The sequence below is a fragment of the Ahaetulla prasina genome, chromosome 1, assembly GCF_028640845.1.
Source record: "Ahaetulla prasina isolate Xishuangbanna chromosome 1, ASM2864084v1, whole genome shotgun sequence".
NCBI classification, from domain to species: domain Eukaryota; kingdom Metazoa; phylum Chordata; class Lepidosauria; order Squamata; family Colubridae; genus Ahaetulla; species Ahaetulla prasina.
In genome coordinates this window covers 26,899,343-26,923,937 of record NC_080539.1, presented here as the reverse complement: position 1 = coordinate 26,923,937, position 24,595 = coordinate 26,899,343, and the positions used below count along the sequence as shown (strand labels likewise).

Genomic DNA, 24,595 nt, shown 5'->3' with positions numbered 1-24,595 from the left:
ATCTATTTCACCTGGCAGGCAGATTACCATGCCCAGGGCAGTTCCTGAAACCTACAGCTGAAACTATCCTGCATTTCTGGACAGTGAAAGGTGGATTTTGAAGAACCATTTCAATCCAAAGTAGAAATACTGGCCCAGATCTTGTTTCACACAAGGCAGTTTCCATTTGCTCATTCAGAGTTACACTGGAAAGAGCCACCTCTTGATCAAACCTTCCATCTATTTAAAGTTGGAAGTGTCCTGGCGACGTTTCAACGAAGTCTCATTCGTCATCTTCAGGCTTCAGCTTCGTGTTTTTGGGAGCAATGTGTGATCGCAGCTGTTTCTTCCTTTTAACTGCTAGTGGGGGTTTGAACTGATTGGGTGGGAGCACAGAGCACAGCCAAGCTGTGTGTGTGTGTGTGTGTGTGTGTGTGTGTGTGTGTGTGTGTGTGTGTATGTATGTGTGTATATATGTGTGTAAATATATATATATATATATATATATAGGTCTTTGGTTGTTCGGGTTTTCTCCCGTGTAAAATTGGAAGTGTCTTGGCGACGTTTCGACGAAGTCTCATTCGTCATCTTCAGGCTTCAGCTTCGTGCTTCTGGGAGCAATGTGTGATCGCAGCTGTTTCTTCCTTTTAACTGCTAGTTGGGGTTTGGACTGGTTGGGTGGGAGCTTGGCTGTGCTCTGATTGGATGGGGTTTTCTGTGCTCTGATTGGATGGGGGTGTGTCCTGTGTTGGTGGGGGCTTGGTTGTGCTCAGTCTAATCTGTGCTGCAGGGGGATTTGAGCTGGTGAGCTGCACTGCTGCTGTTTGGCTTCGTGGTCGTGCTACATCTTCGTAGTGGGTGTCAGTCTGCTGCATGTATGGATTGGAGGGTTTGAAGTGGCTAATGTTGCAGCTGCGGTCTGGCTTCTGGTCCTTGGTCGTGCTTCCTGATCAGTGTGGGTTTGGGTGTGCTTCTGGGTGGATGTGTGGTGGTGACATCCTGTGTGGACCTCGTGAGTGTGGGTCTGGTGTCATTCCTCGTGTTAGGGACACGTTTGTCAATAAGGGCAGGTTTCCAAATGGCTGGTAGGCGGGAGGTATCATCTCGTTTGTTCATGCTGTGTGGGCGTTTTTCTATCTCGATGGCTTCTCTGATTATTCTGTTGTTAAAGTGTTCAGTTTTGGCGATAGTTCTGGTCTTTTTAAAGTCAATATCGTGTCCTGTGACTTTAAAGTGTTGGACCAGGGAAGAAGTTAGTTCCTCTTTTTGAATGAGTTCTTGTGTTCTTCAATCGTGCACTTATTCTTCTGTTGGTTTGTCCAATGTATGTGGTGGGGCAGGCGGTGCATGGGATTTCATATACTCCTTGATTTTCTAACTCAATTTTGTCTTTGGGGTTTCTTAGGATGGTGGATATTTTTGGTTTGTGCAGAATGCTGTCTTGATGTTATGTTTGTGGAGGATCTTGCTGATTCTGTCTGTGGTGCCTTTTATATATGGGAGGAGGGCTGTGCCATTTTCTTGCTCTCTGTCTTGGGTTTTAGTGGGGGGTTCTTTTTGGATTAGTTTGGTAATCTTATTTCTCTGGAATCCATTGGATGTTAGTACGTTTGTGAGAGTGTGTAGTTCGGTTTTTAGGTGTTGTTCGTCAGCTAAGCATTTTGTTCTAGAGATGAGTGTCTTGGCTACGGAGTTGATCTGTGCTGGGTGGTGGTGTGAGAGTGCATGCAGATAGCGGTTTGTGTGTGTTTTCTTCTGGTAGATGGTGTGTCCTAGGGAGCCATTGGGTTTCTTGTAGACTAAGACATCTAGGAAGGGAAGTTGGTTGTTAACTTCTGTTTCCATGGTGAACTGTATTTTGGGGTGTAGGCTATTGAGGTGTGTGAGGAAGTTTTTCAAGTTTTCTTTCCCGTGTGGCCAGATTATGAAGGTGTCGTCTACGTATCTGAGCCAGAGTTTGGGTTTGTGATCAGATTTTTCTAGTGCTTGGGTTTCAAAGTGTTCCATGTAGAGGTTGGCAATGACAGGTGAGAGGGTGATCCCATGGGTGCGCCTTCTATTTGTTTGTATTTTTGTCCGTTATAGATGAAGTATGTGTTGGATAGGCAGTGGTTGGTCAGATCTAGTATGTGCTTGGGGGTTATATTTGTTTTGGATAGCTGTCAAGGCTTCTTTGATTGGCACTTGGGTGAAGAGGATATGACATCAAAGCTCACGAGTAGGTCGCTGGGCTGTAAGTTTTGTTTCTTTATGATCTCTATGAACTGGAATGAGTTTTTACGTGTGAGGCGATGGATTCTGCATAGGGCTGTAGTTGTTTGGCGAGAAATTTGGCTAGGTTTTGTAGAGGTGAGCCTATGGAGCTGACTATGGGTCTGAGTGGGGTTCCTTCTTTGTGTATCTTGGGAGGCCGTGAGCTTAGGGCATCTGGATGATTTCTCTCTGGGAATGATTCTTTGTTGGATTTCTTCGCTGATGGGGAGGCTTTTATTTTGGATCTAGTGGTTTTCTAGGTAGGTGGTGGGGTCTGTTTTAGGGGCTTGTATGCAGGGTCTTGGAGTAGGTTGGTTAATTTGGTTTGGTAGTCAGATGTGTTCATAACCACCGTGGCGTTGCCCTTGTCTGCTGGTAGGATTATTATGCTGGTATCTTTTTCAGGTTAAGTAGTGCTGTCTGTTCCTCTTTGGGTAAGTTGCTTTTGGGTGGCTTGCTGCTGCAGGATGTTGGTGATTTCGAGTCTGATTTTGTTAGCGTCATCGGGGTTGATTTTGGTCAGGCTGGTTTCAACTCCGCATATAATGGTCTCAGTGGGGATGTATTTTGGGAGTGACTGCAAAGTTGAATCCTTTGGAAAGGACATCGGTTTCAGCTTTGGTGAGGATCCTATCTGAGATGTTATGCACTGTTTGTTTCATGTGTTGCTGTGAGGGTGGAGGGTTTGTTTCTGGCGTTCTTGTAGTCTTGAGTTTGTTGGTGTGCGTGTCTGTCTTGAGGGTGGTCTGTGTTTGGCTCTCAGGCGGCAAGTTGTTTGGATTTGTCCCAAAGTGCGGGTGCATCTTGTTGCTGAGTTTGAGGTGAAGTGTGAGGAGATCTTTGTTGATTTGATCTAGGAGGAATCTTTTGTGTGAAGTTCATTTCTGATTAAGGCCAATTCTGTTCTTTTTAGGATCGTTTGGTGGCTGCAGAGTTGGAGTGGAATTTCAATTGGAAGCATTTGGGGATTAAATTTTCATCGCGGCAGTTTCGTAGGAATGCGAGGTCACATAAAATGGAAGCTCTTTGGACTTCTAGTTTTCATAGGTCCTGGTCAGATGGTGGATTTCCTCCCGTGAGGTGCAATATTTGTTTTCTGAGGTTTTCACGGTGTTTGTATATAGGTCTTTGGTTGTTGGGTTTTCTCCGTGTAAAATTGGAAGTGTCTTGGCGACGTTTGACGAAGTCTCATTCGTCATCTTCAGGCTTCAACCCGTGCTTCTGGGAGCAATGTGTGATCGCAGCTGTTTCTTCCTTTTAACTGCTAGTGGGGTTTGAACTGATTGGGTGGGAGCTTGGCTGTGCTCTGATTGGATGGGGTTTTCTGTGCTCTGATTGGCTGGGGTGTGTCCTGTGTTGGTGGGGGCTTGGTTGTGCTCAGTCTAATCTGTGCTGCAGGGGATTTGAGCTGGTGAGCTGCACTGCTGCTGTTTGGCTTCGTGTTCGTGGTGGTGCTACATCTTCGTAGTGGGTGTCAGTCTGCTGCATGTATGGATTGGAGGGTTTGAAGTGGCTAATGTTGCAGCTGCGGTCTGGCTTCTGGTCCTTGGTCGTGCTTCCTGATCAGTGTGGGTTTGGGTGTGCTTCTGGGTGGATGTGTGGTGGTGACATCCTGTGTGGACCTCGTGAGTGTGGGTCTGGTGTCATTCCTCGTGTTAGGGACACGTTTGTCAATAAGGGCAGGTTTCCAAATGGCTGGTAGGCGGGAGGTATCATCTCGTTTGTTCATGCTGTGTGGGCGTTTTCTATCTCGGTGGCTTCTCTGATTATTCTGTTGTTAAAGTGTTCAGTTTTGGCGATAGTTCTGGTCTTTTTAAAGTCAATATCGTGTCCTGTGACTTTAAAGTGTTGGACCAGGAAGAAGTTAGTTCCTCTTTTTGAATGAGTTCTTGTGTTCTTCAATCGTGCACTTATTCTTCTGTTGGTTTGTCCAATGTATGTGGTGGGGCAGGCGGTGCATGGGATTTCATATACTCCTTGATTTTCTAACTCAATTTTGTCTTTGGGGTTTCTTAGGATGGTGGATATTTTTGGTTTGTGCAGAATGCTGTCTTGATGTTATGTTTGTGGAGGATCTTGCTGATTCTGTCTGTGGTGCCTTTTATATATGGGAGGAGGCTGTGCCATTTTCTTGCTCTCTGTCTTGGGTTTTAGTGGGGGTTCTTTTGGATTAGTTTGGTAATCTTATTTCTCTGGAATCCATTGGATGTTAGTACGTTTGTGAGAGTGTGTAGTTCGGTTTTAGGTGTTGTTCGTCAGCTAAGCATTTTGTTCTAGAGATGAGTGTCTTGGCTCTGAGTTGATCTGTGCTGGGTGGTGGTGTGAGAGTGCATGCAGATAGCGGTTTGTGTGTGTTTTCTTCTGGTAGATGGTGTGTCCTAGGGAGCCATTGGGTTTCTTGTAGACTAAGACATCTAGGAAGGAAGTTGGTTGTTAACTTCTGTTTCCATGGTGAACTGTATTTTGGGGTGTAGGCTATTGAGGTGTGTGAGGAAGTTTTCAAGTTTTCTTTCCCGTGTGGCCAGATTATGAAGGTGTCGTCTACGTATCTGAGCCAGAGTTTGGGTTTGTGATCAGATTTTCTAGTGCTTGGGTTTCAAAGTGTTCCATGTAGAGGTTGGCAATGACAGGTGAGAGGGTGATCCCATGGGTGCGCCTTCTATTTGTTTGTATTTTGTCCGTTATAGATGAAGTATGTGTTGGATAGGCAGTGGTTGGTCAGATCTAGTATGTGCTTGGGGGTTATATTTGTTTTGGATAGCTGTCAAGGCTTCTTTGATTGGCACTTGGGTGAAGAGGATATGACATCAAAGCTCACGAGTAGGTCGCTGGGCTGTAAGTTTTGTTTCTTTATGATCTCTATGAACTGGAATGAGTTTTTACGTGTGAGGCGATGGATTCTGCATAGGGCTGTAGTTGTTTGGCGAGAAATTTGGCTAGGTTTTGTAGAGGTGAGCCTATGGAGCTGACTATGGGTCTGAGTGGGGGTTCCTTCTTTGTGTATCTTGGGAGGCCGTAGAGCTTAGGGCATCTGGATGATTTCTCTCTGGGAATGATTCTTTGTTGGATTTCTTCGCTGATGGGGAGGCTTTTATTTTGGATCTAGTGGTTTTTCTAGGTAGGTGGTGGGGTCTGTTTTAGGGGCTTGTATGCAGGGTCTTGGAGTAGGTTGGTTAATTTGGTTTGGTAGTCAGATGTGTTCATAACCACCGTGGCGTTGCCCTTGTCTGCTGGTAGGATTATTATGCTGGTATCTTTTTTCAGGTTAAGTAGTGCTGTCTGTTCCTCTTTGGGTAAGTTGCTTTTGGGTGGCTTGCTGCTGCAGAGGATGTTGGTGATTTCGAGTCTGATTTTGTTAGCGTCATCGGGGTTGATTTTGGTCAGGCTGGTTTCAACTCCGCATATAATGGTCTCAGTGGGGATGTATTTGGGAGTGACTGCAAAGTTGAATCCTTTGGAAAGGACATCGGTTTCAGCTTTGGTGAGGATCCTATCTGAGATGTTATGCACTGTTTGTTTCATGTGTTGCTGTGAGGGTGGAGGGGTTTGTTTTCTGGCGTTCTTGTAGTCTTGAGTTTGTTGGTGTGCGTGTCTGTCTTGAGGGTGGTCTGTGTTTGACTCTCAGGCGCAATTTGTTAGTTGTCCCAAAGTGCGGGTGCATCTTGTTGCTGAGTTTGAGGTGAAGTGTGAGGAGATCTTTGTTGATTTGATCTAGGAGGAATCTTTTGTGTGAAGTTCATTTCTGATTAAGGCCAATTCTGTTCTTTTTAGGATCGTTTGGTGGCTGCAGAGTTGGAGTGGAATTTCAATTGGAAGCATTTGGGGATTAAATTTTCATCGCGGCAGTTTCGTAGATGGGTCACATAAATGGAAGCTCTTTGGACTTCTAGTTTTCATAGGTCCTGGTCAGATGGTGGATTTCCTCCCGTAGAGGTGCAATATTTGTTTTCTGAGGTTTTCACGGGTGTTTGTATATAGGTCTTTGGTTGTTGGGTTTTCTCCCGTGTAAAATTGGAAGTGTCTTGGCGTTTGACGAAGTCTCATTCGTCATCTTCAGGCTTCAACCGTGCTTCTGGGAGCAATGTGTGATCGCAGCTGTTTCTTCCTTTTAACTGCTAGTGGGGTTTGAACTGATTGGGTGGGAGCTTGGCTGTGCTCTGATTGGATGGGGTTTTCTGTGCTCTGATTGGCTGGGGGTGTGTCCTGTGTTGGTGGGGGCTTGGTTGTGCTCAGTCTAATCTGTGCTGCAGGGGGATTTGAGCTGGTGAGCTGCACTGCTGCTGTTTGGCTTCGTGTTCGTGGTCGTGCTACATCTTCGTAGTGGGTGTCAGTCTGCTGCATGTATGGATTGGAGGGGTTTGAAGTGGCTAATGTTGCAGCTGCGGTCTGGCTTCTGGTCCTTGGTCGTGCTTCCTGATCAGTGTGGGTTTGGGTGTGCTTTCTGGGTGGATGTGTGGTGGTGACATCCTGTGTGGACCTCGTGAGTGTGGGTCTGGTGTCATTCCTCGTGTTAGGGACACGTTTGTCAATAAGGGCAGGTTTCCAAATGGCTGGTAGGCGGGAGGTATCATCTCGTTTGTTCATGCTGTGTGGGCGTTTTTCTATCTCGATGGCTTCTCTGATTATTCTGTTGTTAAAGTGTTCAGTTTTGGCGATAGTTCTGTTTTAAAGTCAATATCGTGTCCTGTGACTTTAAAGTGTTGGACCAGGGAAAGTTAGTTCCTCTTTTTGAATGAGTTCTTGTGTTCTTCAATCGTATTATTCTTCTGTTGGTTTGTCAATGTATGTGGTGGGGCGGTGCATGGGATTTCATATACTCCTTGATTTTCTAACTCAATTTTGTCTTTGGGGTTTCTTAGGATGGTGGATATTTTTTGGTTTGTGCAGAATGCTGTCTTGATGTTATGTTTGTGGAGGATCTTGCTGATTCTGTCTGTGGTGCCTTTTATATATGGGAGGAGGGCTGTGCCATTTTCTTGCTCTCTGTCTTGGGTTTTAGTGGGGGGTTCTTTTTGGATTAGTTTGGTAATCTTATTTCTCTGGAATCCATTGGATGAATGAGACTTACGTTGTGAAGAGTGTCTAATTAGGAGGTGACCCACACTCACGAGGTCCACACAGGATGTCACCACCACACATCCACCCAGAAAGCACACCCAAACCCACACTGATCAGGAAGCACGACCAAGGACCAGAAGCCAGACCGCAGCTGCAACATTAGCCACTTCAAACCCCTCCAATCCATACATGCAGCAGACTGACACCACTACGAAGATGTAGCACCACAACACGAGCAGCAGCACTGCAGCCCACCAGCTCAAATCCCCCTGCAGCACAGATTAGACTGAGCACAACCAAGCCCCCACCAACACAGGACACACCCCCAGCCAATCAGAGCACAGAAAAACCCCCATCCAATCAGAGCACAGCCAAGCTCCCACCCAATCAGTTCAAACCCCCACTAGCAGTTAAAAGGAAGAAACAGCTGCGATCACACATTGCTCCCAGAAGCACGAAGCTGAAGCCTGAAGATGGCGAATGAGACTTCGAAACGCACAAGACACTTCAATTTTACGGGAAAACCCGAACAACCAAAGACCTATATACAAACACCCGTGAAAACCTCAGAAAACAAATATTGCACCTCTACGGGAGGAAATCCACCATCTGACCAGGACCTATGAAAACTAGAAGTCAAGAGCTTCCATTTTATGTGACCTCGCATTCTTAAACTGCGATCAAAATTTAATCCCCAAATGCTTCCAATTGAAATTCCACTCCAACTCTGCAGCCACCAAACGCATCCTAAAAGAACAGAATTGGCCTTAATCAGAAATGAACTTCACACAAAAAGATTCCTCCTAGATCAAATCAACAAAGATCTCCTCACACTTCACCTCAAACTCAGCAACAAGATGCACCCGGCACTTTGGGACAAATCCAAACAACTTGCCGTCTGGAGCCGAAACACAGACCACCCTCAAGACAGACACGCACACCAACAAACTCCGAAGACTACAAGAACGCCAGAAACAAACCCCTCCACCCTCACAGCAACACATGAAACAAACAGTGCATAACATCTCAGATAGGATCCTCACCAAAGCTGAAACCGATGTCCTTTCCAAAGGATTCAACTTTGCAGTCACTCCCAAATACATCCCAATGAGACCATTATATGCGGAGTTGAAACCAGCCTGACCAAAATCAACCCCGATGACGCTAACAAAATCAGACTCGAAATCACCAACATCCTCTGCAGCAGCAAGCCACCCAAAAGCAACTTACCCAAAGAGGAACAGACAGCACTACTTAACCTGAAAAAAGATACCAGCATAATAATCCTACCAGCAGACAAGGGCAACGCCACGGTGGTTATGAACACATCTGACTACCAAACCAAATTAACCAACCTACTCCAAGACCCTGCATACAAGCCCCTAAAAACAGACCCCACCACCTACCTAGAAAAAACCACTAGATCCAAAATAAAAGCCTCCCCATCAGCGAAGAAATCCAACAAAGAATCATTCCCAGAGAAATCATCCAGATGCCCTAAGCTCTCGGCCTCCCAAGATACACAAAGAAGGAACCCCCACTCAGACCCATAGTCAGCTCCATAGGCTCACCTCTACAAAACCTAGCCAAATTTCTGCCAAACAACTACAGCCCTATGCAGAATCCATCGCCTCACACGTAAAAACTCATTCCAGTTCATAGAGATCATAAAGAAACAAAACTTACAGCCCAGCGACCTACTCGTGAGCTTTGATGTCATATCCTCTTCACCCAAGTGCCAATCAAAGAAGCCTTGACAGCTATCCAAAACAAATATAACCCCCAAGCACATACTAGATCTGACCAACCACTGCCTATCCAACACATACTTCATCTATAACGGACAAAATACAAACAAATAGAAGGCGCACCCATGGGATCACCCTCTCACCTGTCATTGCCAACCTCTACATGGAACACTTTGAAACCCAAGCACTAGAAAAATCTGATCACAAACCCAAACTCTGGCTCAGATCGTGAGCGACACCTTCATAATCTGGCCACACGGAAAGAAAAACTTGAAAACTTCCTCACACACCTCAATAGCCTACACCCCAAAATACAGTTCACCATGGAAACAGAAGTTAACAACCAACTTCCTTCCTAGATGTCTTAGTCTACAAGAAACCCACTGGCTCCCTAGGCCACACCATCTACCAGAAGAAAACACACACAAACCGCTATCTGCATGCACTCTCACACCACCACCCAGCACAGATCAACTCCGTAGCCAAGACACTCATCTCTAGAACAAAATGCTTAGCTGACGAACAACACCTAAAACCGAACTACACACTCTCACAAACGTACTAACATCCAATGGATTCCAGAGAAATAAGATTACCAAACTAATCCAAAAGAACCCCCACTAAAACCCAAGACAGAGAGCAAGAAAATGGCACAGCCCTCCTCCCATATATAAAGGCACCACAGACAGAATCAGCAAGATCCTCCACAAACATAACATCAAGACAGCATTCTGCACAAACCAAAAATATCCACCATCCTAAGAAACCCCAAAGACAAAATTGAGTTAGAAAATCAAGGAGTATATGAAATCCCATGCACCGCCTGCCCCACCACATACATTGGACAAACCAACAGAAGAATAAGTGCACGCATTGAAGAACACAAGAACTCATTCAAAAGAGGAACCAACTTCTTCCTGGTCCAACACTTTAAAGTCACAGGACACGATATTGACTTTAAAAGACCAGAACTATCGCCAAAACTGAACACTTTAACAACAGAATAATCAGAGAAGCCATCGAGATAAACGCCCACACAGCATGAACAAGCGAGATGATACCTCCGCCTACCAGCCATTTGGAAACCTGCCCTTATTGACAAGCGTGTCCCTAACACGAGGAATGACACCAGACCCACACTCACGAGGTCCACACAGGATGTCACCACCACATCCACCCAGAAAGCACACCCAAACCCACACTGATCAGGAAGCACGACCAAGGACCAGAAGCCAGACCGCAGCTGCAACATTAGCCACTTCAAACCCCTCCAATCCATACATGCAGCAGACTGACACCCACTACGAAGATGTAGCGACCACGAACACGAAGCCAAACAGCAGCAGTGCAGCTCACCAGCTCAAATCCCCTGCAGCACAGATTAGACTGAGCACAACCAAGCCCCACCAACACAGGACACACCCCAGCCAATCAGAGCACAGAAAACCCCATCCAATCAGAGCACAGCCAAGCTCCCACCCAATCAGTTCAAACCCCACTAGCAGTTAAAAGGAAGAAACAGCTGCAATCACACATTGCTCCCAGAAGCACGAAGCTGAAGCCTGAAGATGACGAATGGGACTTCGTAAACGTCGCCAAGACACTTCAATTTTACGGAGAAAACCCGAACAACCAAAGACCTATATACAAACACCGTGAAAACCTCAGAAAACAAATATTGCACCTCTACGGGGAGGAAATCCACCATCTGACCAGGACCTATGAAAAACTAGAAGTCCAAAGAGCTTCCATTTTATGTGACCTCGCATTCCTACGAAACTGCCGCGATGAAAATTTAATCCCCAAATGCTTCCAATTGAAATTCCACTCCAACTCTGCAGCCACCAAACGCATCCTAAAAAGAACAGAATTGGCCTTAATCAGAAATGAACTTCACACAAAAAGATTCCTCCTAGATCAAATCAACAAAGATCTCCTCACACTTCACCTCAAACTCAGCAACAAGATGCACCCGGCACTTTGGGACAAATCCAAACAACTTGCCGTCTGGAGGGCCGAAACACAGACCACCCTCAAGACAGACACGCACACCAACAAACTCCGAAGACTACAAGAACGCCAGAAACAAACCCCTCCACCCTCACAGCAACACATGAAACAAACAGTGCATAACATCTCAGATAGGATCCTCACCAAAGCTGAAACCGATGTCCTTTCCAAAGGATTCAACTTTGCAGTCACTCCCAAATACATCCCCACTGAGACCATTATATGCGGAGTTGAAACCAGCCTGACCAAAATCAACCCGATGACGCTAACAAAATCAGACTCGAAATCACCAACATCCTCTGCAGCAGCAAGCCACCCAAAAGCAACTTACCCAAGAGGAACAGACAGCACTACTTAACCTGAAAAAAGATACCAGCATAATAATCCTACCAGCAGACAAGGGCAACGCCACGGTGGTTATGAACACATCTGACTACCAAACCAAATTAACCAACCTACTCCAAGACCCTGCATACAAGCCCCTAAAAACAGACCCCACCACCTACCTAGAAAAAACCACTAGATCCCAAATAAAAGCCTCCCCCATCAGCCGAGAAATCCAACAAAGAATCATTCCCAGAGAGAAATCATCCAGATGCCCTAAGCTCTCGGCCTCCCAAGATACACAAAGAAGGAACCCCCACTCAGACCCATAGTCAGCTCCATAGGCTCACCTCTACAAAACCTAGCCAAATTTCTCGCCAAACAACTACAGCCCTATGCAGAATCCATCGCCTCACACGTAAAAAACTCATTCCAGTTCATAGAGATCATAAAGAAACAAAACTTACAGCCCAGCGACCTACTCGTGAGCTTTGATGTCATATCCCTCTTCACCCAAGTGCCAATCAAAGAAGCCTTGACAGCTATCCAAAACAAATATAACCCCCCCAAGCACATACTAGATCTGACCAACCACTGCCTATCCAACACATACTTCATCTATAACGGACAAAAATACAAACAAATAGAAGGCGCACCCATGGGATCACCCTCTCACCTGTCATTGCCAACCTCTACATGGAACACTTTGAAACCCAAGCACTAGAAAAATCTGATCACAAACCCAAACTCTGGCTCAGATCGTGACGACACCTTCATAATCTGGCCACACGGGAAAGAAAAACTTGAAAACTTCCTCACACACCTCAATAGCCTACACCCCAAAATACAGTTCACCATGGAAACAGAAGTTAACAACCAACTTCCTTCCTAGATGCCTTAGTCTACAAGAAACCCAATGCCTCCCTAGGACACACCATCTACCAGAAGAAAACACACACAAACCGCTACCTGCATGCACTCTCACACCACCACCCAGCACAGATCAACTCCGTAGCCAAGACACTCATCTCTAGAACAAAATGCTTAGCTGACGAACAACACCTAAAACCGAACTACACACTCTCACAAACGTACTAACATCCAATGGATTCCAGAGAAATAAGATTACCAAACTAATCCAAAAGAACCCCCACTAAAACCCAAGACAGAGAGCAAGAAAATGGCACAGCCCTCCTCCCATATATAAAAGGCACCACAGACAGAATCAGCAAGATCCTCCACAAACATAACATCAAGACAGCATTCTGCACAAACCAAAAATATCCACCATCCTAAGAAACCCCAAAGACAAAATTGAGTTAGAAAATCAAGGAGTATATGAAATCCCATGCACCGCCTGCCCCACCACATACATTGGACAAACCAACAGAAGAATAAGTGCACGATTGAAGAACACAAGAACTCATTCAAAAGAGGAACCAACTTCTTCCTGGTCCAACACTTTAAAGTCACAGGACACGATATTGACTTTAAAAGACCAGAACTATCGCCAAAACTGAACACTTTAACAACAGAATAATCAGAGAAGCCATCGAGATAAACGCCCACACAGCATGAACAAACGAGATGATACCTCCGCCTACCAGCCATTTGGAAACCTGCCCTTATTGACAAACGTGTCCCTAACACGAGGAATGACACCAGACCCACACTCACGAGGTCCACACAGGATGTCACCACCACATCCACCCAGAAAGCACACCCAAACCCACACTGATCAGGAAGCACGACCAAGGACCAGAAGCCAGACCGCAGCTGCAACATTAGCCACTTCAAACCCTCCAATCCATACATGCAGCAGACTGACACCCACTACGAAGATGTAGCACGACCACGAACACGAAGCCAAACAGCAGCAGTGCAGCTCACCAGCTCAAATCCCCTGCAGCACAGATTAGACTGAGCACAACCAAGCCCCACCAACACAGGACACACCCCAGCCAATCAGAGCACAGAAAAACCCCATCCAATCAGAGCACAGCCAAGCTCCCACCCAATCAGTTCAAACCCCACTAGCAGTTAAAAGGAAGAAACAGCTGCGATCACATTGCTCCCAGAAGACTGAAGCTGAAGCCTGAAGATGACGAATGAGACTTATCGAAAAACGTCGCCAAGACACTTCCAATTTTACGGAGAAAACCCGAACAACCAAAGACCTATATACAAACACCGTGAAAACCTCAGAAAACATATATATATATATATATATATATATATATATATATATATATATATATATATATATATATTTTCTGAGGTTGCGGTGTTTGTATGTAGGTCTTTGGTTGTTCGGGTTTTCTCCCATGTAAAATTGGAAGTGTCTTGGCGACGTTCGACAAAGTCTCATTTGTCATCTTCAGGCTTCAGCTTCGTGCTTCTGGGAGCAATGTGATTGCAGCTGTTTCTTCCTTTTAACTGCTAGTGGGGTTTGAACTGATTCATCGGAGAAAACCCGAACAACCAAAGACATATATATATATATATATATATATATATATATATATATATATATATATATATATATATATATATATATATATATATATATATATATGTCTTTGATTGTTCGGGTTTTCTCCTGTGTAAAATTGGAAGTGTCTTGGCGACGTTTCGAAGTTTCATTCGTCATCTTCAGGCTTCAGCTTCGTGCGTCTGGGAGCAATATGTGATCGCAGCTGTTTCTTCCTTTTAACTGCTAGTGGGGGTTTGAATGATTGGGTGGGAGCTTGGCTGTGCTCTGATTGGCTGGGGTTTTTTTGTGCTCTGATTGGCTGGGGGTGTGTCCTGTGTTGGTGGGGGCTTGTTTGTGCTCAGTTTAGTCTGTGTTGCAGGGGGATTTGAGCTGGTGAGCTGCATAGCTGTTGTTTGGCTTTGTGGTCGTGCTACATCTTCATAGTGGGTGTCAGTCTGCTGCATGTATGGATTGGAGGGGTTTGAAATGGCTAATGTTGCAGCTGCGGTCTGGCTTCTGGTCCTTGGTCGTGCTTCATGATCAGTGTGGGTTTGGGTCTGCTTTCTGGGTGGATGTGCGGTGGTGACATCTATCTATATATATATATAGATGTCACCACCATATATATATTTAGAGACCACCCAACTCACAGAGCTACTCAGGATGTCTCAATTCCTGGAAAATAGAACTATTGCAACTCGGGATGAGACAGCTTCCTTGATGACAGAGTAGGATTTTAATCAACAGAAACATAATATTAGGCAAATTTTCCTCCCACAGTTTTTCAGGTACTGCCAGATTAGTAAGGATTACATTCATAAACATGAATGTATACTTAGAACAGAACAGCCCCACACCCTTATACTATATTTTCTATAATCTCCAGTTAGCACTAGCTTTGAATTTCCTGGCTGGGGATAATAGGAATGAATCCGTTACCCAAAAGGTGCTAGAATAGGAAAAAGAATGTTAAAATCTCTGACTCTTCTTGCTCATTAATCATGCTTGATTCACACATAGAAGCTGAGAAGTTATATTCTGGGTTTACTATCAGTTTCCTGACATTAGTGGTTTGGGTGTTGATTGAAGTCAAGCCCTTGAGAAACGTAAATACAGTGGTACTTAGCTTTTATCTGATTTTAATAAAAAGTAATGATTAATGTATGGAGAGGGAGCTTAGATTGTCAATTCATATTTTTATCTATTTTTGATTTTTCAGAATTGGAATTACAGTATCTCCCAATTCTGAAAAATAAATTATGTGTGGGTGTGGATGTGCACACACTTTCATTCAATTGTGTCCACTTCTTGGAGATTGACTGGACAAGTCCCTGCAGTTTTCTTGGCAAGTTTTTCAAAAGTGCTTGCCATTGCTTCCTTTCTAGGGATGAGAGAGAGTGACTGGCCCAAGGTCACCCAGCTGTCTTTGTGTTTAAGGTGGGTATAGAACTGAAGGTCGCCCAGTTTCTATACATCTTCTTAGAGGGAGGTGGGCAATTCAGAAATATGATTGATAGATATACAGACAAACAAATAAGAAATAGATGCATAGCCTTGAGACCAGGTTATCTGAAGGACCATCTTTTCCCAGTCATATCTATCCAACCCATCAGAGCAGAGAGTCAGAGAATGTTGTGTGTCCCCTCTATTAAGGGGGTACATCTGGCAGGACCCAGAAGAATGGTCTTCTCCATGGTGGTTTCTTCCTCTTGGAACATTATCTCCATGGAGATTAGATTGGCTCCCATTTTGATGCTTTCCCACAATGCCCTGAAGATCTGGTTTTGCCAATGGACCTGGGAAGCCTTGAGTGGAATGGCATCCATAAAGTGACTTATCTGATCAATTGTTATTGCCAGGTGTGTGTGTGGAGGGTTATTGTTTGTATATTGGGTTTTTATTTTTGCAAGCCATCCAGAGTCACTGAAAGTGTGTGGGCAGCCATACACATTCTCTTAAATAAATAAATAAAATAAATAATTAGAATAATGTCATATGGCAAAGGGGTGGGATGATAATATATTTATCTTTTATATAATTTTAATATAAATTTATTGCTTATACAAGGAGAAGGAGTGGCATTGCCTGGGGTTGGAGTTAAAAGGAATCAACCTAGACGCATTACATTTATTTATTTATTTATTTATTTATTTTGTCACAACATCATACGAAAAGATTATATAGTATATAAACATATATATGAGTAAGTATTAGGAGGTATAAGCATATATATATATATATAGATGTCACCACCATATATATATTTAGAGACCACCCAACTCACAGAGCTACTCAGGATGTCTCAATTCCTGGAAAATAGAACTATTGCAACTCGGGATGAGACAGCTTCCTTGATGACAGAGTAGGATTTTAATCAACAGAAACATAATATTAGGCAAATTTTCCTCCCACAGTTTTTCAGGTACTGCCAGATTAGTAAGGATTACATTCATAAACATGAATGTATACTTAGAACAGAACAGCCCCACACCCTTATACTATATTTTCTATAATCTCCAGTTAGCACTAGCTTTGAATTTCCTGGCTGGGGATAATAGGGAATGAATCCCGTTACCCAAAAGGTGCTAGAATAGGAAAAAGAATGTTAAAATCTCTGACTCTTCTTGCTCATTAATCATGCTTGATTCACACATAGAAGCTGAGAAGTTATATTCTGGGTTTACTATCAGTTTCCTGACATTAGTGGTTTGGGTGTTGATTGAAGTCAAGCCCTTGAGAAACGTAAATACAGTGGTACTTTAGCTTTTATCTGATTTTAATAAAAAGTAATGATTAATGTATGGAGAGGGAGCTTAGATTGTCAATTCATATTTTTATCTATTTTTGATTTTTCAGAATTGGAATTACAGTATCTCCCAATTCTGAAAAATAAATTATGTGTGGGTGTGGATGTGCACACACTTTCATTCAATTGTGTCCACTTCTTGGAGATTGACTGGACAAGTCCCTGCAGTTTTCTTGGCAAGTTTTTCAAAAGTGCTTGCCATTGCTTCCTTTCTAGGGCTGAGAGAAAGTGACTGGCCCAAGGTCACCCAGCTGTCTTTGTGCTTAAGGTGGGTATAGAACTGAAGGTCGCCCAGTTTCTATACATCTTCTTAGAGGGAGGTGGGCAATTCAGAAATATGATTGATAGATATACAGACAAACAAATAAGAAATAGATGCATAGCCTTGAGACCAGGTTATCTGAAGGACCATCTTTTCCCAGTCATATCTATCCAACCCATCAGAGCAGAGAGTCAGAGAATGTTGTGTGTCCCCTCTATTAAGGGGGTACATCTGGCAGGACCCAGAAGAATGGTCTTCTCCATGGTGGTTTCTTCCTCTTGGAACATTATCTCCATGGAGATTAGATTGGCTCCCATTTTGATGCTTTTTCACAAGGCCCTGAAGACCTGGTTTTGCCAATGGACCTGGGAAGCCTTGAGTGGAATGGCATCCATAAAGTGACTTATCTGATCAATTGTTATTGCCAGGTGTGTGTGTGGAGGGTTATTGTTGTATATTGAGTTTTTATTTTTATAAACCACCCAGAGTCACTGAGAGTGAGTGGGCAACCATATACATTTTCTTAAATAAATAATTAAAATAAATAATTAGAATAATGTCATATGACAAAGGGGTGGGATGATAATATATTTATCTTTTATATAATTTTAATATAAATTTATTGCTTATACAAGGAGAAGGAGTGGCATTGCCTGGGGTTGGAGTTAAAAGGAATCAACCTAGACGCATTACATTTATTTATTTATTTATTTATTTATTTTGTCACAACATCATACGAAAAGATTATATAGTATATAAACATATATATGAGTAAGTATTAGGAGGTATAAGCATATATATATATATATGTTTTCTGAGGTTTTCGCGGGTGTTTGTATGTAGATCTTTGGTTACCAATTTTACGCGGGAGAAAACCCGAATAACCAAAGATCTACATATATATATATATATATATATATATATATATATATATATATATATATAGGAAAAAGAAAAGAAAAACAATAGGACAGGAATGGTAGGCACGTTTGTGCGGTCTAGTTCAACCACTTTTAAATGGTTAACTCTTATCCAGCACCCAATTGGTACTGACAGTTGAGCAGATTCTTGCGAATAAACAAGAAGAAGACATCAGCTTAACTGCAAACTAACATGTGATCCTGATTCTTCACACCTGACAGACATGAAATTTGAGCCTGGACCTACTGATTACTAACTCAGTTTCTTGTATGTAAAAATGTAAGGATTTCTTTATTAGATGTCATTTAAGCAGTTGTGATGGAAGATGGACACCCAGGAGGGATAGGATACATTCCAAAGAAGTAAGAGAACTCAGTCCGGATGTTAGGTGTGAGAGTAAAAGGGTGAAGGCAGCCCTTCCGTGGTAGTTTACAAATCATATTGTAGATGCAGACAGTAGAGTCCACAGTCTTGCAAGATTTTTGCCTATAGATGTGAAAACAATAAAAAACTCAGCTGGGAAGAATTTCTACTTTGTAATTCTTGGATTTGGCCTGACAGCAGTGCTGTGTTCTGATTATACGTTATGCCTAAGCAAATCATATGATGGTTTAATGTGATAGCCTGGCCCCATAATTTGCACAGATAAATAGCCTAGTTCTCATGGAGTGCTGAATAACAAAGCCACCAAACCTTATTTTAGCCCGGACTAGCTTATTGTGTGAATTCAGCCATACTGAAGTCCACATTCCTGCCTAACCTCAGAAGTGACATCCTACACCCAAAGCAGGTCACAGCAGCAAACAGATTTTCAGGACAGAAACTTGGTCTTAAGACTGGGTGTTGTAAACTTCCCAGTGTTGTAAACCATCCAGAATTGCTTAGGTAAGATGGGCAGTGTAGAAATTTAATAAATTAATAAATTGCTAACTCCTATCAGTAAAGAAAGACTGTGGATCACAAAATGAACAGGGCCATTTGCTCTTCAATTTGGCTGAAATTTGTCTCTTTGCAGTCAGAGACGGGACTGTTTCCTTTCGGAAGAGTACAAAGAAGAGAAGACACATTGTTTTCTGCCCCTGAAGTCAAAGAGCACGTGAAGCATTTGGTGAGGTTTTTTTTAAAAAAAAAAATCTTTATCACAGCATATGACAACATCTAGCAAAGCTAAGGAGGGTGCTCTAGTTAGTCCTTGGATGGGACATTAACAGGAAATTCTAGAACTATTCAGTAGACTGGGGTGCTGAATTAAATTTCCAAAAAACAATAGCAAAAATTACTTTATGATCTGTACACATCTTTAGGAAGTCTTGATCTTCACCTTATAGAAACATTATCCTCAAAAGTAACTATAGATAGTCCTCGTCTTACAACATGTTTAGTGACCATTCAAAGTTACAAAAGCACTGGAAAAAATGACTTATGACCATTGCAGCATCTCCACAATCACGTGATCAAAATTCAGATGCTTGGCAAGTGACTCATATTTATGACAGTTGCAGTGCCCCAGGAGCTTGTGATCACCTTTTGAGACCTTCTGACAAGCAAAGTCAATGTGGAAGCCAGATTCACTTAACAACCATATTAGTAACTTAACAACTGCAGCGATTCACTTAACAAATGTGACAGGAAAGGTTGTAAAATGGGACAAAATTCACTTAGACAAATTTCTCACTTAGCAAAGAGAAATTTTGGGCATAAGTGTGATTCATAAGTCGAGGACCACCTGTATGCTTTTGCAACATAGTTCTGGAAAAGAAGACCTGAGCGTGCTAAATCTAAGCCATTTGGGGTTTCAGCATCCTTAAAAATTATGCCATCTCTTTTGAAATAAGTAAGGTTTGTTTGGTCATTTGCCTTTCAGTTTGATTGTCTGCTTTCCTCTTCTGGTAGGACTCTGAGCTCACAAAGAAGAGGAAGCAATGTGAACATTTGGAGCATGAAGTAAAGAAGAAGCACAAGAGATGTGCAGAGCTTGTAAGTGAGTCCCCACCCCCATTGTTGGCATTGTGCTGCTTGCTTGCCCGCAGACTCCTAGAGCTACTTTCAACAGACAGAAGAGGGATGCCTACAAACTCCCTAGGAACGGAAGATTCAATAGCGATAACTGGCTAATAATAGCAAATCACTGATGCAAGTAATACAGCAAGAACAGGGGATTACAAAGAGCGGCAATAGTTGATACAAAGGCTAGCAATTTCCCCACCTCCCCCCAAAGTTATACATTAAGAAGGGTATTTGCTGGGTGTGGAGGGGAAATCCAAAATCTCAAGATGGTAACTGTGATTGTGTGATTGATGTCCTGCCTCTTTTTTTTACATGTATTGTGATATTTTTCTTTATAAAAAAATGGGGCTTTTATTGCATTGCCGGACCCACCATTTTGCCTTTTTTAAAACAACAACAAACTTATACACTGTGGATGTGCCATTAAGAAATCGAGCATTGATAATGTTTGATTTTTTTTTTCAGAAAAAAATGAATTTCTTTAGCTACACACGTTAAACATGTCATTGGATCCTTCAGTGAGAAAGCTTTCTGTTATTTACAGTCTCTTCTGCAGGTTTTTTAAATTCCTAAACTAACATTAAGATGAAATGTTTAGACTGGAATGAAATATATTCATTGCTGTTGGAATTGATATGGAAGTGAGCTTTCTCCGAATGAGTTTTATGCCTAAATCCAGGAGTGCAGAAAGGACAGCCTGGGGAATCACATAGTACCTATCAGGACCCTTATGTCACGACCAGAGTACTTTAAGTCAATGGAGCTAAGTTTAGAATAGAATAGAATAGAATAGAATAGAATAGAATAGAATAGAATAGAATAGAATAGAATAGAATAGAATAGAATTTTTTATTGGCCAAGTGTAATTGGACACACAAGGAATTTGGTGCATATGCTCTCAGAGTACATAAAAGAAAAGATATGTTCATCAAGAATCATAAGGTACAACACTTAATGATAGTCATAGTACAAATAAGCAATCAGGAAACAATATCAATATAAATCATAAGGATTCAAGCAACTAAGTTACAGTCATACAGTCATAAATGGAAGGAGATGGGTGGTGGGAATGATGAGAAGTTTAATAGTAGTGCAGACTATTGTGACTCTGGCCCCCGAGTCTGTCCTCATGGAGGAGGATGACTCTGAGAGTGATGGGAAGGAGCTGACAAGGCCTTCCTCTCCAGGACCCTCCTCTCTGGCACCGCCCCAGGCTCCAGCTGCAGGCCAGGAGGAGGAGCTGACAAGGCCTTCCTCTCCCAGACCCTCCTCCTCCCTGGCAATGCCTCAGGCTCCAGCTGCTGAGGATCAATCTTGGATTGAGCTGAGGCAGCGACAAAAAGATAAGCGCGTGCAGCAAAGGAAGAGGTGTGGCAGGCTCAGAGATAGCTGAGTCACTGAGCCACACCCCACAAGGGATAAAAGTGGGGGGAGTTGCCATCTGGCCCTTGTGACGGACAAAAGTTTCAAAATGTGAACTTCGCATCAGCAGTTTTGGAGTTAAAGGCCTGGGTTGTGTAAAGGATTCTTCTGTGCGTTCTTGGCTGCTCCAGCAACCGATTACAGACACGGGGGTTTCCGTCTCCGAAAGAGATAAGGAACTTGGAACTTGGCAGGCATTTGGACTGTAGCTGCCAAGTCTGTTGTCCACGAGGGAAATCCAGGTTGGTTGAACAATAAAGGACTATTAGCCGCTCACTTCTGCGTGAGGTGGGGAGGGGGACAGAACACAGACTTAGTAAATAGTGTTGAGGGAATTATTTATTTAGCAGAGTAATAGTGTTCATCAAACATTTGTCATAGTGGGGAAAGCTTCCTTTATTCACAGAAAATCCATGCTTTCTTTTTCCTCACGCAGGAGATTGAACTGCAGGAAGTGCGGAGTGATAATGCCCGACTCTCTGAGGAGAATGCCGTGTTACAGGGGCAAGTCGAGTGGACAGAGAAGGTAATCCTGAGTCCTTCTCTTATCTCCCCCCTATCTAAAGTTGTGTAAGTTGGTGATTGTAGATCATGGCTTTAGTGTCCCCAAGAATGTCTTCCTGAGGGATAAATATTATTTCATTGTAAACCAAGTTCATTCATCTTTCTGGTGTGTTGGCTACGAAAGTTGGAATATCAATACACAAATACATACATTTCTGTAGAAAGACCCAGCACCAGTTATGATCATGCTTACAGTTCCATAAAATTAATTTTGTATGGAACAAATTAATCAGACCCTAAAGCAGAAGGGATTGTAATGCTCCTTGTGTCAGAGGGAGTTTCTCCTCCTCCTCCTCCTCCTCCTCCTCCTCCTCCTCCTCCTCCTCCTCCTCCTCCTCCTCCTCCTCCTCCTCCTCCTCCTCCTCCTCCTCCATCACCTCCACCTCCTAACCAACTGTATCTCCTAATGCAGGTTGAATCTGAAAATGCTGACTTAAGGTTGCAGGTTTCTGTAGTGACCGAGGAACGGAATTTGGCTCTTCAGAAAATCCAGGAACTCCAGGACAGGCTGGAGAGTCTCGGGCAGGCACTCAAGGTGTGTAGGAAAAGGCTGTCCCAGAGCAGCTACCTTCTGTTGATATCCTTCATTTTGGAAAATGAAGCCAGCAGAAACGGCAAATTTGGAATCAGTTTTCACTCCAGGTTTCTGATTAAAAGTTTATTTTGAGGATATGGGTCAGTGTAAATGTCACTTCTTTATTTGTGTTATTCATACTCCTATGATGAATCAAGAGCTTGGAATCAGGAATTGGCATCAACCTGAGACCATTTATAAAATAATTAAAGCCGATCTTAGGAATGCTTGACAGAATGTCCATTTAATACACAGGCTCAGCAAAGCCCTCAGGTGGTGATCAGCACTGTTTTCTGTTAAATGCTAATGAAATTCAATAATTAAGATAGTGAGTTACAAGTCAGAAATAATTCTCCAGTTAAGGCAAAGGTAAAGATGCTCCTAATTTATGCTTAGCTCCTGGGGACTATACATATGCACAGGTCTAAGAAAGAGAAAACTTACAAACTGATCCAGGATTATCTGGAGCTCCAAAAACTTTGGGGTAACTACTAGCATAGCAAGGAGAAAATTATGCTATCATTTATATTTAATTTACATTTAATCAAATTAAATGAATATTTTGACCCTTTTCTGCCATGTTTTCTTTTAGACATAGCTTATCCCTAGAAGCATAGAAGGAAACATCATTATTGACATTGTTGAATTATTGATCGGGAGTTAACATCAACTAGGTTCTATGAATGTCCTGATTTGCATAGCTCAGGATGAAAAAATGGTCTGGGAGAAAACCACTCGGATTTCTTATGTTTAAAATCTATTTACTTGTTAAAATGAATTACCTGCCCCAATGAATTCTTCCTCGTCTTCTTATTTTCCAGCACATGAGAGATGTTGCAGAACGAAGGCAGCAACTGGAACATCAGCACGAGAAGGCCTTGCAGGCCTTGCAGAAGAAAAAAGATGAAGTCCGACAGCTGCAGCAGGTGACTTCTGTCAAAAGGAGGCTTCTTTCTCCGAGGTTTATTCACACAAGCCTGATTCTTCCATCAGCCAAAGGCTCACATATGAATGTGTAAACAGACCCCATTGGCAAGAACTGACTTGCTTCAGAAGTTAAGGAAAAATTCTAATGATGGTGTTTTTACTCTCATGGGTCATTCAGCCCATAGTAATGCCTAGTGCTGCCTTGACATGAACAGATGCAATCTGCCAAAGGATGGGGGAAACACCTCCCTACCATTGGGCAAGATGAAATTGCTCATGCTTTCATCAACTAACAATTTGATTCTACTCTATTGATATTTAACACATTTTATTTATCATTCATTCATTTATTCAGTCTCCATCTCAGTTAGCAGAATGGTCAACATCCTGTGAATTGAGTTGGGGTTTAATAGTGGTTTAATGAAAAGAAGGATTAGGGGTGACATGATTGCAGTGTTCCAGTATTTGAGGGGCTGCCACAAAGAGGGAATCAATCTATTATCCAAAGCACTTGGAGATAGGACAAGAAGCAATGAATGGAACCTAATCAAGGCGAAACCAACCTTGAACTAAGGAGAAATTTCCTGACAGTGACAACAATTAAGCAGTGGAACGATTTGCCTCCAGAAGGTATAGGTACTTCAATACTGGAGGTTTTTAAGAAGAGATTGGGCAACCATTTGTTTGAAATACTATAGGGTTTTCTGCCTGAGCAGGGGGTTGGACTAGAAGACCTCCAAAGTCCCTTCCAACTCTTTGGTTCTATTAAAACAGTCTGTAAATGACATACAATTGTATAATAAAATAACTGTAATAAGAAAAAATAAAATTTAAAAGTGCATCAATGAATCCAAAACGGTCTTCCATTCACTGGCATCACTCAATTGCGGTAAGCCTTCTGAAATATCTAATAGAATCCAGATGGGCCATAATGTAGAGGCCAACTCAGTATCAACTGGGGGGCTGTTCCATAATTGGAGTGCAAAGCAGTGGTGAAATCCTCCCCAGTTTGCCACTAGTTCTCTGCCTGCGCATGCGCAGTGCTTGCCAAATGCACGTGTGCGCGTGCATATGCAGTGTGTGCCAAATGCACGCTGCGCACACATGTACAGTATGTGCCAAACACACGCTGCACATGGAAAAAAGAGGCTTGGGAAAGTAAGTAGAACAGCGAGGAGGGGAACAGCTGTGCCGCATGATTTAGATTCACTAGAAAGCAGGATTCCTGCTTTCTAGCGATTTTAAATTGCACAGCACAGCTGATCAC

At 42.9% G+C, this 24,595-nt stretch overlaps 1 protein-coding gene across 1 annotated transcript in view; it reads left to right on the top strand.

Annotated features, from left to right (window-relative positions):
• Positions 1–24,595, top strand: part of TSPOAP1 (TSPO associated protein 1) — a 92,883-nt gene that overhangs the window by 23,862 nt on the left and 44,426 nt on the right. Inside the window, exons 6-10 of the mRNA XM_058164524.1 lie at positions 18,850–18,942; positions 19,728–19,811; positions 21,700–21,789; positions 22,240–22,362; positions 23,223–23,327. Coding sequence (XP_058020507.1) covers positions 18,850–18,942; positions 19,728–19,811; positions 21,700–21,789; positions 22,240–22,362; positions 23,223–23,327 — 495 coding nt within the window. The remainder of the gene's footprint in view (positions 1–18,849; positions 18,943–19,727; positions 19,812–21,699; positions 21,790–22,239; positions 22,363–23,222; positions 23,328–24,595) is intronic.